General features: G+C 56.7%; 1 protein-coding gene across 14 annotated transcripts in view; it reads left to right on the forward strand.

Moving 5' to 3' along the window:
• The window catches only part of LOC129077226 (transforming acidic coiled-coil-containing protein 2-like), a 125,196-nt gene that overhangs the window by 42,109 nt on the left and 67,444 nt on the right, over positions 1–15,643 (forward strand). For 2 of the 14 annotated variants that reach the window (XM_054581641.1, XM_054581644.1), the window contains exon 1: positions 14,788–14,885. The exons of 10 other annotated variants lie outside the window; for them this stretch is intronic. In XM_054581641.1, the coding sequence (XP_054437616.1) occupies positions 14,818–14,885 (68 nt within the window). In that variant the 5' untranslated portion in view covers positions 14,788–14,817. Of the gene's footprint in view, positions 1–14,786; positions 14,886–15,643 lie in introns of those variants that run through there. 2 more of the 14 variants (XM_054581643.1, XM_054581642.1) reach the window with 2 other exon arrangements.

A 15,643-nucleotide genomic window follows, 5' to 3' on the forward strand; every position in this document is an offset into this window, starting at 1 on the left:
AAGAAAGCGGCCGTGGAGGTGGTTAAGGACAAATTTTGGTGCCTGGGTTCATGTCCTGGCTCCAGCTCCTACTAGCTCCATGACCTTGGTTCTGAGCGACCTCACCTCTCAGAGCTTCAGTTCCCTTCTCTGTTAAGTGAGCATGAGGACATCTGCCTCAAAGCATTGTTGGGAGGGTTACCTGAGGTCACATGGGAGAAGCACTTAGCACGGGACCAGGCACCCTGCACTGGGCGTGCAGTCTGGGCTCCCAACACAAGGCACCCAGGACAGCGCACCCCGTGAGGATGAGCTGCTGCTGTTTTCCCAGCTGTTGACTAGTGATGCCCAAGCTGCGGCACAGGAGCCGACGACCCGCTGGCCTGGCGCGGGGAGAGGGTCTTGAGCCCTGGAGGCAGCATTGTGGGTGCAGGGGAGGCCTGGCCCGTGGGCGCAGAGCAGGGCAGGGTAGGGCAGGGGCAGTGGAAGTGGGGGTTGTGACTGAGGCTCGGCTGCAAGACCTGCTAAGCTATGTCAGGGATTTGGGGCAAGACCGAGAGTTCCTTAGTGGGTTGGGTGCGGGCCACCCTTGGCAGCTGTCCCCTAGGCCAGGAAGCCAGCCCTGTAGGTGGAGGTAGAGGAGGGGGGAAATCGGCAGGACATTGTTGACCCAGAAAGGCAAGCGTCTTGCAGTTCCACAGCCTGGGGGCTTCCTGCAGGTGTTCACCCCTGGGGGGAAGGAATGAACCTCCTCCGGGCCCTGCTTTGACCTCACTCTGGGGGCCAGGCAGGCTCTCGGTGCTGAGTCTTGTAATGCGGAGGGGTGGGGGGCCTTCAGCCCTGCGACCTCCCCTGCTATAGCTGGAGAGCCAACCCACCCTGAAAACTGCTCCAGGCTTCAGTCTGTGGCTGGTGTTGTTAGCCTTGCTTTTTGCCAAAGGGGAAAATCAACCTTTTGTGAGCTCCAAGCCCAGTGACTTTTTTCTTCTGAGGGTGTGTTTGCAGGTGGCCGTCCTGTCTCCCAGAGTCTCCCTGCACTCTGGGTGTTTCCCTCACTGTCCAGCAGGGGGCACTCACCCATTGAACGAGGGGCATTGCCCTGCTGTGGAAATCCATCAGGGACAAAATTCCTTGATTATCCATCAGCCTTTTTGCCTTGACATTTCTTACCCTTGGATTTTTGGGGGCAAATCTTGAGGAGTTTACAAAATTGTGTATTAGTTCCCAACTCACATTACGTATAAAAGAACTATTAGAAATGGCCATCCAAAAGCCAAAATAAAAATAAAAATCCAAAACAAAAATCAAACAAGACAACTCACACAGCACGTCCTGAACAGCCAGGCAGCCTTTGTCAAAGGCGCCCCAGGCTGTCCCAGGGCCCGTGGAGGGAGGAATTCGTGGCCGGGCCTGGGGCTGCTGCATTGCCGGGCGTATCTCAGCTGGGCTGGGCACTGGGTGGGGAGCGCAGGGAAGCAGTGTGCTGGGTCTTTAAATAGCCCACCCCCCTTCCCCGTGTGGGTGGGTGGGGTGGGTGGGGTGTGGAGCCTGATGAATGTGCCATTAAGGAGCCGAGCTCCACTGGGAATAATCCCCCGTTTGTGTCCCAGCACCGCCCCAGCTGCTGCCCGTGCGGTCCCCGTCCCCTGGCCTCAGAACACACGTCTTTGCCTTCCGCCTAGGCAGGTGACGGAGTAAAAGATCCCACTCCCTCCTGCCAGGGCCTGGCCACGGACGTGAGCAGGTCTGGCGCAAGGCTCTCTCCCTTCACAGCCGCTGTCCCTGGGGGTCTCCGCCCACCCCTAGGCCTCGGGGGGCGAGCTGAATTTGGCATGGCGCCAACAAGGCGTTGACAATTTGGACCCGTGGTGCCGTGTCTGTGATCATTCAGGCTGTAGCTGATCTGAAGTTCCCCTTTGCATGTGACCAAACCCTGGGGCCCAGCCCGGCGGCATGGGACAGGACAGGGATAGGGACAGGGATGGCTGTTAAGTACACCCTCCACTGCACCTTTCCGGTGTTGCCAACGCCACTCTCTCCATGGCCTGGGTCCAGGGGTCCCAATAAATCTTGTCTTTTCCACTCTGGGGGTTCCCTGGAGGTTTTCAAAGCAAGTTTCAAAAATACACAGATGACAGAGTCGTTTTGCTAAAATGGAAGTCTCTGTCCCCCAGCCTGGGCCGAGTCTGAGATGTCCGTTGGTCTCTTGGTTTGGAGATGCATCCTCCGTCCGTTCCCGTTTCCAGCCCTGGTTCTGCCCTGGAGCCGGCGCACTTTCGGTGCGTTTTCTCCATGCGCATGTGACTGTAGACCCTCCACATCTGGGCCTTGGAGGGGAGCAGCAGGGCCGCGAGACCTGGCATCTTGACAAAGAAAGCCAGGGGCAGCATCTTTCTACGGGTCGACAGACGTTCTGCTCTTGCAGATATGCTGGCTGATGACTCCTGCCTCTTCCTGCATCCAATGCTGCTGTAGAAATGACACAGTCCTACGTTCCCAGTACCAATGGCTTTTCTCCTGGAGTTTCCCACCCCGTCCCCTCTCCCATGTCCACTGGTAACCATTAGCCGTTGGGAGAACAGATGTGACTGAGAGAGGCCATGGGGAGCAGAGAGAGCTTCCTTTCTCTGCTTCCCAACCCTGCCCGAAGCAAAGAGCTTCTCCCGGGAGGGACGCTGTCCACTGCAGTGGCCAAGCCTTCCACAGGCCTTCCCGTCCCACCCCTCCCCACCCCTCCCCCTGGCCCACCAGAGCTGTTGGGAGAGCATCACGCAGGGATGCATTGAGCTCTGAGAGGCTGAAGCTAGGCTGGGAATCTGATGATAAAGAGTTTCCAGGCATGCAAGCCGACAGCCCTCACGCAGGCCAAGGCAGCCGCAGCTGGCCACGGGGTTCTGGATTCTGGGAGGAGGCGGGTGCGTATGGCCAAGAGCCTGGGGTGTCGCCCCATGGGCCAGAGCAAACATCACCCTTGTTCAGAGCTGACTTCCCCACTCTGCCTGCTTGGGACAGTGGCCCCTTGGGAATTGGTAACTTAGAAACCTGGCCAAGGGCTGCCTGGACAGACCAGGAAGAAATGAGACAGAGGAGAAGCAGCCAAGTTTCTGGTGTGAGGAAGCTGGTTCCTTGGTGCTAAAGCAGGAGACCAGGGCACACACCCCTGAAAAAGGTGTCCTGAACTGTGGGGGGGGGGGGGGGTAGAGGCAGGTGGCCTTGGCTCACCAGCAGCTCTGGTGAGTGTCCCCCAGCTCCTGCCTGCTGTGGCAGCCCTGAATTACTTCCATCTCCTTGTCGAAACTTTTCCCGGACTTGAGAGCCTTGAGGGCAGGAAAGGGAGAGCAGAGACCTTCTCTGTGGCCCCTCGGAGGGTGGGGTCCTTTTGCCCAACCCTTGAAAAATATTGCACCACCTCGCACTTAGAGCCAGCTCCTGGGCTGCTCCCAGCGCCGCCGTTAACACTGTAGGTGGGGTTGGGACCGTCCTTTCTGTTTCAATGAGGTTGTTGATGCTGACGCTGTCCAGTGACAAGATGCTGCGCTGATAAGACGGGTCCACGTCGGCCTTGTCCCTCATTAAACCACGTTTCATTTCAGTCTTTTCCTGCCTGTAAGACCCACTTCCTACTGGGCAGACTGGGCCAGGATATGGTGTCAGCATCCTGGCCGGACAAGCAAAGGCCATTGTCCCAGGTCTCCTGCTCTTGGTCAGCCTGTGAACGGGAGCCAGCTGCCCAGCATCCCAGTGTGTGCTGGGTGGGCGTGCCCGGAAACTCCGTCTTGCTGGCGTCGGTGGGAGCAGCATGGGCAGAGGGAGGCTATTACTTCACTCTCCAAGGGCGTCCGGGAGAAGGTGGCCACCTCGGTCTGGGGGGAGCAGGTGCGGACGGGGCGGGACCCACGATCCCAGGCCTGCAGCGGAGGGGGACGGCCGCCCCCCGGGCTGCTCCAGCTCTGCTCACCGGGGTGCGGCTCGGAGAAGTCCCAGGGCTTCAGCTTGTGACCGCACCTGGGCCGGAGTCCCCAGTCTCCTAGAGCAGCCGGGGAGGGAACCCCCCCCTGAAATGGGGTTTGGTGAGGAGCCGATGCAGCCATGGAGCTTTGAGGAGCCAGTGAAGGCGTGGCTGGAAACTCTGAGTGGGTGGAAGGTTCCAGGGCAGCCGAGACCCAGGGGCCCGCCCTCCATTCCCAGCTGCCGCTTCATAACTTCAGATTTTGTACTTTAGAAGGTCGCTTTTCTTCCAAACCGAGTGTTTGCCTTTGAGCTCTCGGACCCAGCTGGAGGTGCGGAAGCCAAGGTGCTAGAGCAGGTGGAGAAATGGAGCCCCAAACCCGGGGACAAGCAGGGACGGGAACAGGATCCAGGGACATAGGTGGGAGAGGGGCTCCTGGTCAAAACTTACCAGCTCGGGGCCCCTCTGCACCCGGGGTCACTGTCCTTCGCTGTGGGTCAGTTTCCACCGTGCCCCCGAGCTCTCGGTGAAGCCACAGGCCAGTGCTGTCAGCAGCAGGAAGCGCCCAGCGCTCAGAGGCTAAGCGGCTCGTGGAGGGCGCTCTTCTGCTTCGCGTTCATCAGCTGTACGTTCGTGCAGCCATCTGTCCGTCTGCTCAGCAGACACGGCCGGGGTGCGTTCTGAGCCACGTCCCATGTGTGGCGTGGTGCAAGGGAAGGAACATCAAGCTGGAGGGACATGCCCCTGGCCCATTTATGAGCTGTGTGACTTTGGACAGGTTACTTGACCACTCTGGGCCTTCATTCACCCATCATTAAAATGAGGCTGGCAGGTAATGGGAGGAAATGGGGGAGGTATATGGGAATGCAGCTGGGCGCTTGATCAGTGGGCGGCATTTAGTCGACGTTGGCTCCCCCTAATGGCCAGCAGCGCCAGGGGTGCTGGGGGAGAGGAAACAATGGCTGCCCTGTGAGTGGACACAGAGAACGGCAACATGAGAGACTTTCCAGCAGAGCTGAGCACACAAGGCCCAGGAGGAGAGCGCGCCTAACTCTGCCTAGAGAAGCTGGGGGCCTTCCTGGGGGAGGCAGCGCATCCCCTGGGTTTTCCAGCATGGCAGGCGTTTGCTGAGGGCGAAGAAGGCAGAGGCACTTCAGGGAGGGGCTGAAGGGGCCCAGCAGGCAGGGAGAGGCCTTGGGGGAGCCAGAGAGATGGCCCAGGGAGTCCCAGGCACAGCCGTGGGGTTGGCAGCCACTGCGGCAGGCGGCTGGCAGACTCGGAGGGGCCTGGAGCTGGACCGGGAGTTTGTCAGCACCCACAAAGTGACAGAAAGCTCTGTCCTCCTCTTTAGCAGGGAAGGGTCAGGGCCGAGTTCAGTTTTGGCAACTGTGTCTGGTGGCTAAGGGGACCGTAGATGGAGAGGGAGGCTGAGGGTCGAGGCCCACGGGAGGTCGTTACCGTGGTCCAGGCGGGAGGCGATGGCGGCCGAGCTAGGGCGGGGGCTGTGCGGATGGAGGAGATCTGAGTCTGTCTTCCTGGCTTGCCTTCGTTCACTCCTTTGTTCGCTCAGGAACTTTTGTTGGGCTCTGGTGCTGGGCAGTGTGGAAGCTGGTGCTGGGGCGGGGTACAGTGGTGACCCCCACAGACGTGGGCCACACTCTTCTGAGGGGACTCTGCGCGGATGACTGTTTCCGGGCTGGGCTGTGATTCTGGGCGGGCCACCCCGGACCTCGGGCTCAGGGTGACAGCGATGCAGGGCCCCGTGTGGTTCCAGTGGCTCAGATCCCCTGGTGTTTCCTCCTGGCTCGGAGGCAAAGGACCGCCAGCTTTTTGGGGGTCACTTGTCTACCCGGTGCCCTGCCTCAGGGCGCCTGCGCCGGACTTTGTGCCTATCGCCACCGAGGACCTTTTCCGTGCTGGCACTGGGCCAAGTGTTGGGCATGCCAGGGGGGTGGGGGAGGCGTGGCCTCAGCGCTCCGGGAGCCCACCTGGCCCAAACCTCTCTTTCTAAGGAGCAACTGGGTGCTGGGGCTGCTGGGGGCGCTGTCCCCTAGTTTAAAGGGGTGAGATGTTCGCCTCCTGGACTGTGCCAGGGGTCGGAGGCATGTTGTCCAGCCAGGCAGCCCTGTTCTGCAGAAATGCTCACGTAAAGCAGGAACGCTCTGTCTCTTTCTGAACGAATAGCTCAATTTAGGGATGAAAAAAAAGTGCACACATACCTGCACTTACCGTCCACCAAACCTTTACACGTCACCAGCCTCTGAGAGGCATTAGGAAACCTGGTGACGTCTCAACATGTTTCCTTAAGGTCACCGGGGTGAGGCAGGAGTTGGGACGGTCTGTTGTCACAGAAAGGTTGTCTTCACGTGGACAAATCAATTCCTGAAAATCTGAGTATTAGGGGAAAAAAAAACCCTTTTCTTAGACACAGCCATAAGCTCATGGCACCCAGTGGTGAGTAGGCAAGGAGCAGAGGGGGTACTGAGGCAGGGCCCCTGGGGCTGGTTACGTAAAGAGGGAAATCATTTTAGGACTCGGTGGTGCAAAAGTGCATGCCCATGCGCCCACACATGCACGAGCACACTCGTTCACTCCCTCTGCCCTCGCCTTGTGCTATTCCTGCTCTCCGTAGCTGCTCACGGACCCTGCCGTCCCCCCCGCCCCCGCCCCCGCCCCCGCCCCGCTCCGCGTCCCTCCCGGAGCCTCGAGTCAGCAGTTCGGGTCCTCGGGGTCTGGTTTTCACCGCTCCGCTCACAAACAGGGCAGCCTGGCATCAGGCTCTGTGTGCCTGCCAGGGCAGCGTGGAAACTGACCTGCCAACACGAACAGGCCGCTGCTCCGGCGACCCTGCCTCAGACTCTGCCTCCGGTGAAAGACTGGCGTGGCACGTTGGGGCTTCTGAGGGTGCCAGTTTGCGTTTTCCTCTTGGGAGCATTTGTGCTCCTCCTGGGGCTGCTGAGGGGAACTCTGCGGGGTCTCCATTTCTCCACCCGTTTCTTCAGAAATCAGCTCCACGCTCTTTTTTTTTTTTTTTGGCAGCTGAGAGATCTCATCTTTGTTTACACCTGAATGTTTTCCTTAAAAGGCCTCTTATTCCTTCTGCAGAGTAGCCTCTAAAACCAGTAAGCTTAGGCTCGGGAGCAACTCAACGGATTAACACGTCAACCTTCAAACCAACTACGACATGTAAGCTCTTTCAGCAGGACCGAAACATTTTTATAGTGCGTGTGGAATTTTCTGTTCTTCTTGGAACTAGTTCCCCAAGAAGAAAGATAAATGAAACTGGTTGCGTTTTTGAGCCCAAACAGAAGCAATTACCTGGCCCAGGCGAGCCATTCGGTTCTCTTCCCAGCCTTGAACGCAGCTTGACTTTCTAAGTACGAGCTTGAACTTCGGAGATTAGAGTTTCATTTGGTCTACCTTGAGCCACTCTGCCCAACCCCGCCTTAAACCTCATTTATAAGAGTACTTACCTGAAGGGGTCTGGATTATCTAAAGTCAACTGTTACCTGAGAAAGGCCTCTTAAAATGAACCCACTTAGTAATGAGTTATGGTGTGGTGAATGTATAACTGGAACTTTACCTTGGAAAAAAAATAAAATTATGAAGAGGATTTGCTTTATATTTAACAAAGTGTAGACTTTAATGATAACCATATGTTAATGCTTCGAATGAGCAAAGAATTCTGGCCGTGTTTTTCTGCCATATTTTCAGGGTTGCATATTCTTCACCTCATGTTTGACTCTTGCAGCCCACACAGAATCACTTTTCCATAAATACATAAGGGCTTAAACAGTTTCCTTTTTTTTAACACAGTTTTTTAAAAAATATTTTATATATTTATTTTTAGAGGGGGGAAGGGAGGGAGAAAGAGAGGGACAGAAACATCAATGTGTGGTTGCCTACCGCGCACCCCGCACTGGGGACCCAGCCCACAACCCAGGCATGTGCTCTGGGAATCGAACCGGGTTCACAGGTCGGCACTCAATCCACTGAGCCACACAAGACAGGGCTTAAAGTTTTCTGAAGGGCTTCTCTCGTTCTTTGATATTCACATCCCTTTGAAGCCACCTTCCCCCTCATCCTGGTGAATATCTCTTCTGCAGCTGTTCAGGTCACCATTTCTCAGTGGCTTCAGGTGGCCTTTGAACAGTTCCCCAAGATCCATTCCATTGGCTCTGTGGCGCCCCACATCTTTGGCGAGGTGTGTCATTTGCCGTTGGTGGCGTCGTGTGTCTGCCCCAGGGACTGACAGGAGGCGGCTGGCCAGGACTTGGGAAGCCTTGGGGGAGGACTGAGCCTGCAGGGGGTGGCTTGTTGGGGAGCACCTTCCTCACGCCAACCTTTGCTTCCCCTGTGTTGCAAGGAGAGCGTGGATGGTGGGGCCCTCTCTGCGGGACAGGCAACCAGAATTATGTCCCCTGGGAACATCCGTGTTTCACAACTGGACCGATGGCAGCGGGGGAGAGCTGAGGAGCTGCCCACACGCCTGCCCAAGTAGCCGGGTGACCGTGGATGTGGTACTGGCAGAAGGATAGTGTTGAACGGACCGCCCGCCATCTACACTGGCTCCTGGGGGGGGGACCCGTGGGAGAGCGCCTGTTGAGAAATCCGTCACAAAGACATCTGCTCACCCAGAGAATGACCCTTTTTTTTTTTTTAATCAGCTGAATTGTATAACTGACAATTGTTTCCTCTTTGGCTTTGGCTGCTGGAAACTTAGAGGCAGACCTGCAGCTAGCTCTTCCAAGGGCTTAGGTAAGTGTTTCTGGGCTCATCGCGCCCACTCTGACTTGTACCCACTTTTTTTACCCAAATTTCTTCTTTGCTGTCTGGCAGTGCAAGCTTTCAATCTTTTTCTTTTTCTTTTCTTTTTTTTGAAATTAGGTTGAGCATGATTTGTTTAAAAATTTATCTCAATATCTCCTATTATTTCCACCTCAAAAAAGATGAATTAATTAGGTAACAAAAGAAGGCTGTTCATGTTGAATGAGACCTCTCAATGCTAATTTGCCTTTTGCACAGGCCCTGGGGTTTTCACAGTCCCCCACCCCACCCCCAGAAATACAGGGTGGGGCAAAAGTAGGTTTGAAGTTGTTCCTATGGAAAATAATACAATAATTAATAAATGCTAATACAAGAATACACTGTGTTTCACGTACTCATGACTGTAAACCTACTTTTGCTCCACCCTGTACGGTGAAGGCGGGGAGGAAACATATGGTAGATCAGCCCTTTTCAAGGAGCGAGCAGGAGAACCTTCTGGAAAAGATGGGGTTTTACCTGAGCTTGAATTTCAGCCCAAGAAAACGATGGAGACGCCCCTGGTTGAAGCACATGAGGTGTGATGTTGGAGCATGAGACAGAGTAACTGTGGCCCAGAACATGAAGGCGCCCAACACCCTCCTACCTTTTCTCTGTTCATCCTGAGACTGAGGGCTTGCCGGGACCTTTTTTGTGTCCTTTGCAGTTTTTTTGTTTGTTTGTTTGTTTTTGTTTTTCATTTTAGAGAGGGGAAGCGAGGGAGAGAGAGAGACGCAGAGAAACATCGATTTGTTGTTCCACTTGTATTGATGTATTCACTGGCTGTTTCTTGTATGTGCTCTGACTGGGGATTGAACCTGCAACCCTGGCATATTGGGAGGACACTCTTAACAAACCGAGCTACCCGGCCAGGGCCTTCTCTGAGGTTTATGCTCATGTGTCTGTCCCTGTCTGTCCCTGGGGCTCATCCATAGGGCGCAGCACATGGCTGGAGAGTGAAGACAGCATACACACAGCTAAAGCGAGACTAGCAAGGCCAGAGGCACCGAGGTGTAAGCCTGCTGGAGGCTCAGAGAGTGGGGAGGTCTGTGGGCTGGGCCAGACTGAGCCCTCCCAGGAGCTGGGGCTGGGTGCGGGGGAGGGGTTGAGAGAGCTGGGGAGTTGGGAGGAGGGGCGCCGGCCCCAGCAGCGAGGTCACAGCAAGGACCCCAGCCTGTCTGGGAGGCAGGATGGCAGAGCGAGAGACAGGATCCAGGCCAGAACATAGGACTGGGACTTACCCCTGGAAGCAGTGACAACTTCTGGAGCAAGTCGGAGTGACATGAAAGCCATGTCTTCAGAAGTCCAATAGGAGGATCCCAGATCTGTAAAACCTGGGCAAAGAAAGTGCCAGCAATATGCTGTTCTTGACCCACAGCCCAGTCCAGGTCCCTGGGCGGCTTTGCTAGTCTCGGGCTCATGTTTACATGTGGTTGCTGAACTCGGCCCCAGGAGGCCTGAAATCAAACAGCTCCCAGCGCTTAGACTCTTAGGCAGGGCAGTGAGCCGGCCACTCACGGTGCTTTGGTGTTCGGATGTGCTCAGTACAGGGTTATGCTGGGCTTTCGGGGCCTCAGGTGGAAACAAGTCACAAGTGGGCAGCAACAGCACCGCCCAAGCATGGGGCCTGTCTCAAGGTTGGGTCCCAAAGGGAGGGCCCACGTGGTTCGGTCCATCTTCCCCACACTCTGCACCGGAGCCTCTTGGCAAAGGCCGTTGACTTGCAGCCACAGGACCCTGCCCAGGTCTGTTCTCCATCTGTGTTTACGTCCCTAGCAGCTCTCCAGATGGGTTTTTCTGCGACCTGACCTACTTTCCTGTAGCCTGTGTGCCTGGGTGAATTAGCAGTGCGGGGTCCACTGGCGGTGTTTGGAAAGTATCGCTGCTATGGCAACTGCAGACTCCCCGAGGCCAGAGGCAGAGCCAAAGGCGCTCGTTTGTTTTTCTCGGGGTGGCAGGGGTGCCCCTCACGGCTCACCCCTCTCGGCTGGCTCCTCTCGGCTGGCTCAGCCTCTGGGACCTTAGTGGGACCGAAGCATCTGTAGCACGTAGTTTATCTCTCGGTTACAGGGACTTGGCAGGTTTGCTGATCTTTCTGGTATGTATCCGTAAATAACTTGAGAGTAAACTCAGCTTACCCTGTATTTATCGGCCAGGCACATGATAAGTGCATTAATGTACATTGAACCGCGAGTTGTTCTAGATGTGATGGGCGCATTCCCACAGGCGTCCTGGTTCCCAGGGTGTCTGGGGGTGTTAGCAGGTGGGTGGACCTGGGCAGGGGACTGAGCCTGCCATCAGGGTCCTGGAAGACGCATGCTGTGGCGCCAGGGCCCCAGAGGGGCTGAGTCCGGAGTCTCATTAAGGCCATTAGACGCATTGGGCCGCCCTCATTGATCTAGAAGAGAAGTGCCGCCTCTGTCCCTCCTGGGGCCAATGGGGTGGAGTCGGGAGATGGGACAGGAACGAAGAGGCGGTAAGGAAGGGCAGTGAAGGCAGAGCCTCCGGAAGGAGGCCTCAGTAAGTGAGAGGGGCCACAGCGCAGTCTGGGGGCTCAGCTCCAGTGCATGGCCTGGCTGGGGTGGGTGCACAGTGCAAACTTGAATCCATGAGGGAAGGAGTGACTGGAATGCTAACTGCTTGCAGTTTAGTGATTTTACGTGGAATCTGTGTTTTGATTGTAGAACCCCGTGACTTAACCTCTGTGGAATGATTTGGGGTGGGGGTGAGGGAGGGAGGGGGCGGCGGCCGTTAGAGGCCAGTGTGGGGGGCAGGGGTGTCTCTGTGTCTGAACAGTTCTTGTGGCTAATCAGAACCGGGGGCAGGGGTGCCGTTCTATTGTGTTTCCTCGGTCTGACTGTAACAATTGGCCTATCTTTTCCCTTTTTGTTAGCCGTTTCCCTTGGTGCTCTCCGTGTGCCGTAAGCAGCCTGGCTCGGTCCACGGGCCCTGCCGAAACAAAAACATGGACTGGGCGCCTTAAACAGACACACTTATTTCTCACCGTTCACGGAGTCCGGGTGTTCAGGGTGGGCCGCCAGCATGGCTGGGGGTCTGGGGAGGGCCCTACTGGGTTTGCAGACGGCCACCTTCCCACTGTGCCCTCCTGTGGCGGGGGTGGGGAGGGGTATGTTATGTGCCTCTCTTTTTATAAGGGCATTGATCTCCTTGTAAGAGGACCTGTATGACCTCATCTAACCCCAGTCACCTCCCAAAGGCCCCACCTACAAGTATCTTTGCACTGGGGGTGAGGGCTTCCACAGAAGAATTTTGCAGGGACACAAATGTCCATAACGCACCCCTTTTCCTTACTAATCACTCTCCTTCCCCAGGCCCCGCCCCCCTGCAGTTTTAACAATAGGCTGAATTATTAGATAACCGAGTTTAAGTTCTGTGTAAAGGGAGCATCCGAATGAGGTCCTTAAATGAGGGCTTGAGAAGTTCTTCCATCAGGACTTCACACAAACAAGCACCGTGATTTCCGGTGTCTGGACTTCACCACCCATGTTGCACTTGGCGTCTCCCCTCGTTCTTGGTCCTGATTTTGATCTCAATCAGATGGTCAGCCTATCACGTGACATGTCTCTATACCATTGCTCTTTGGTTGTAGGGATTCTAACTGCCCTTCTAATGCCCCCCCATTTCCCTTATGGTACTATACTTAGGGGAAATGGTTTCTTACAAAGCAGCAAAGAAAATCGGCCCCGCTCCAGCACCAGTGGGGTCTTCGTCACGGGCTTCCTTACATGTATATAAATTAATTCTTTTCAATGCCCTGCAAAGTAGACGTTTGCTCTTTTTTGCCAGGAAGCAGAGCCTCGGTGTGCTTAAGTGACGGACCTCAGGCCACACAGCAAACGAATGAGAAGTCAGGATTTGGTCTCCCTTCTCATTTCAAAGCCTTCTCTTGCTGTAATAATATAATTGAGGGGATTCTGTGCTTTTGTATAGAAAAAAGAAGTGAGCAGATGAGTTCTAGTTATGAACTCTTCCCCCCGCCTCCCCGCCCCCCCCAAGTATTTTCCTAGTGACAGGTGTGGCTAAAAGCCATACCTTCGGTGCTCAGGGAAGGGGTCACTTTCTCAAACCATTAAGTCTAGGTTAGTGCTTATGAAATTTGTAACTCCGCGCGGTAAGGTTCTTGGGACGCGCAACAGCGCACGGGGCCGAGAGGTCTGTTGTCCGACAGGGAAATGCAGCCTGTGCGGTGCTGGGAAACTTGGCCTGTGCCGTGCGGAGGACGCACAAGTTGCCGGGCCCCTGCCACCAGTGACACCAGCCCCGACAGTGAGGGATGCCTTCCAGAGCAGGCCTCCCTGGGCCACCTCCTGCCAGGTCGCTGCCTTCCCTGCGAGGCCAACACAGTCATTAGCTCTTTTCACATAAGCCTCCGTGTTTCCTGGGGATCTCATGTTGGTGCACCCTGGGAGCCAATTTTGATTTTCTGGCTTTTTGTTGACACTGATCTTAAAGATGAGCAGAGGAGAGTCAGCCCACCATGAAGCTCTACAACTACCCTCATGTCCTGAGCAGTAACCTCAAAAGCACAGGTGCAGGCATCGCTGGCCACAGCGTAGCAAGCACTTGTGGGTTGGAGGAATTTTTTAATGTTTGGAGCATTTTTGTTTACATTTCATTTTATTTTGGCTACAACTTAGGTACTTAGGCTTACTGTGCTGTGGGGAAAAGACGCTGGGGAAGTGTCGAAGTTTTCCCGTTCATTAAGTTCTCGAGTCCAGGTTTAAGCCTCACGGTGGGCTGTGCTGAACAGAGGGCAGGAGAGAACAGCCAGCCAGCCACCCAGGGGGCCTCCCCACACCTCTGAAACCTAGAAGGGGAGGAAGTCCCTCTCTGGCCTTTGTGAGGAGGCCTGGGGCGTTTCGGGGCCTTCCAGAAGCTAGGTGTGGGCCGTTGGAACGCGGGGCGGTGCCGGGGCCCCATGACGGGGCGTCATAGACATTCCTGCAGGCTCAGCCCGTGTTCAGAGTCACAGAGGCGGGCCCTCTGATGGCCCCGCGCAAGCTGCCCTTTCCCTGCTCACCCTCGTTGTTACGCGCCTGCTGGAGCCCCTGGGCCTGCCGGCCTCTGTCTCGCTGGCGAACTCATCGGGTGCCCCAAGATGGGGGTGCAGACCTTGCAGCGGGTCCTGTGCCTCTTTCTCCCCAGCGTGCGCTAACCACCCCTCCCCCTGCTCTCCAGTTGAGCAAAGGGGTCCTTGGGAGTCCCACCTGGGCTCCCTTGGTGGGGAGCCAGCGCCCGCCTCCCTCTGGTTCAGGCCTCAGTGCCTTCAGAGCCAGGTACCGGCATAAGGAAGCAGAGGCTGCAGTGGACCCTGCAAACAACTTCCATTTCCCGGGTGCTGTTTACCTGCTCCTCCAGCCACACTCCACCCTGGGGCGGGAGAGTCCATTTCCTTCCTCCTGGAGGGATGAGCCAGCCTGGTGGAGAATACCCCCAGCACTACTCTGCGGTCAGCCAGGCGGACCACCACGCCCCTCCCTGGGCCCCAGCCTCCTCGGCCTCCCCAGCCCGCAGTATATTTGCATTTCAAAGCCACACAATGCAAGCGGTTGAGGGCGGCTGGGGGAGGCGTTGTAGGTACGGAGGGAGGGTCTTCGCCCGCCCTCCCTCCCCCTGGCCCCGCTTCCGGAGGAGTCAGCGATGGAGCTTTGTGAAGATGCTGGTGTCGGGGCTGCTCAGGGATGATGACATCACCGTGTCATACACAGGCGCCCTGCTGCTGGGGGGTTTAAGAGCAGATCCTTTCCGACCGGACCACACCGGCACTCACACTAAGACTCGCGCACCCCGGGCAGAGCCGCGCGCCGGCCACATTCGCTCACACTCTTGGGCGTGCGCCGGCCATCCTCACGCGCACACTTCCGCGGCGATCGCTCCCTGAGCTCCGGGTCGGCCCGAGCCGCAGCTCCCTGCTGCCGCCGTCGTCACGGATGCCAGCAGCTGCTCCCCTCTGCAGTGCACCAGCCCCGGCCGCCGGCCGGCCCGCCCCGGGCTCCTGGCTGGAGGAAGCGCGCCAGGACGCTGGCCCTGCTCGCGGCTAGCCTGCTTGCCAGGGCGCAGCGAGGATGGGAGGGTCGCAGTCCCTGCAGCCAGTCCCAGCCTGCGACCTGAACCTGGAGGCTTCGGAGGCAATGTAAGTGCTCCCCCAGCCGCCTGGAACCCCCTCTCCTCCAGGAAGGGTTGCCTGGGCTTTGTTAGTGTCTCCTCCCCTAATGCCCGTGCAGCCTGGAGCTGAGGCTGGCCCTCAGATCTCGGCAGCCTTGCATGGCTCTGCCTGGTGGCTGCTCCTGGCATTTTGGTGCCTGCTCTGGAATGAGCATCTGGCAACCCCAGGACATTGCCCCGGGGCAGAACGACTCTCGGGAATTATTTCCGTTGTTCAGTGGCCCAGTGTATATGGGGAGGGGGGGGGCTTCTGCCATCAGCATCTTAACTCTGCACCCCCAGCACAGTGGTATTTCCTGCAAGGGAACAGCCGGGTATCAACTGGGGCCTCTTGGGAAGAACCCGTGAGCGTGGCAGCTCGGTGCCCATGAGACAAACCAGTTTAGGGGCGTCTGCCCGCATGGTCAGGCAGATGGCATGGAGCATCGCGGTGGACTTGTACGGGGTTAGCCTGAGCATCCACATGCTCGCTCTGTGGGGAACACTGTCGAGGACAAGGCCGCCTGCTATTCTTAGTGAAGCCAGCCGAACAATCCTGTCATTGGTCCTTTGGTAGAGGCAGGATTTTACTGTGCACCGATCCAGGAATCCGATCTTTTCTCTCAACCACAGAGCTAATGTGCTCTGAAGTGGCCTTTATCCTGGATGGGTGTTTATGAGAATTGCCATTTTTGTGGGGTCGGCTCCATTCCCTGCCCAGGCGTGTGTGGAGGATGGGGCTTATGG

Source organism: Pteronotus mesoamericanus, unplaced genomic scaffold (genome assembly GCF_021234165.1).
Source record: "Pteronotus mesoamericanus isolate MK-2021 breed Mesoamerican mustached bat unplaced genomic scaffold, CSHL_Meso_final contig_657, whole genome shotgun sequence".
Lineage (NCBI taxonomy): Eukaryota > Metazoa > Chordata > Mammalia > Chiroptera > Mormoopidae > Pteronotus > Pteronotus mesoamericanus.